General features: G+C 56.3%; 1 protein-coding gene across 1 annotated transcript in view; it reads left to right on the top strand.

Annotated features, from left to right (window-relative positions):
- Positions 1–407, top strand: part of EMH_0025680 (uncharacterized protein) — a gene marked incomplete at both ends in the record, with an annotated part of 2,808 nt that overhangs the window by 1,818 nt on the left and 583 nt on the right. Inside the window, one exon of the mRNA XM_013502478.1 lies at positions 131–407. Coding sequence (XP_013357932.1) covers positions 131–407 — 277 coding nt within the window. The remainder of the gene's footprint in view (positions 1–130) is intronic.

Raw genomic sequence — 407 nt, 5'->3', positions numbered from 1 at the left:
CTGCTGCGCCGCGTAACTGAAGTTTTGGGGGGCCAAGACAGCAGCAGCAAGCATCTTAATCACACTTAAAAAGCAGCAGCAGCAGCAGCAGCAGCAGCTGCTGCTGCTGTTGCTGCTGCTGTTGCTGCAGCAGTAGGTGCTGCAACTGCAGATGATGCAGCAACTGCAGCAGAAACAGCTGCAGGAGCAGCAGCAGAAGCAGCAGCAGTAGGAACAGCAGTAGCAGCAACTGCAGCAGCTGCTGCTGCTGCAGCAGCAGCAGCAGCAGCAGCAGCAGGAGTAGTAGTAGTTTGTTCTAGTAGCAGCAGTAGCAGCACTTATATACATCGGCATCCGCTGACAACAATACACGCCGGAACGAGCAGCAGCAGCAGCAGCAGCAGCAGCAGCAGCAGCAGCAGCAGCAC

The sequence above is a fragment of the Eimeria mitis genome, genomic scaffold (assembly GCF_000499745.2).
Source record: "Eimeria mitis Houghton genomic scaffold, Emh_scaff936, whole genome shotgun sequence".
In the NCBI taxonomy this organism is placed as follows: Eukaryota; Apicomplexa; class Conoidasida; order Eucoccidiorida; family Eimeriidae; genus Eimeria; species Eimeria mitis.
This window is presented reverse-complemented; position numbering and strand designations above follow the sequence as displayed.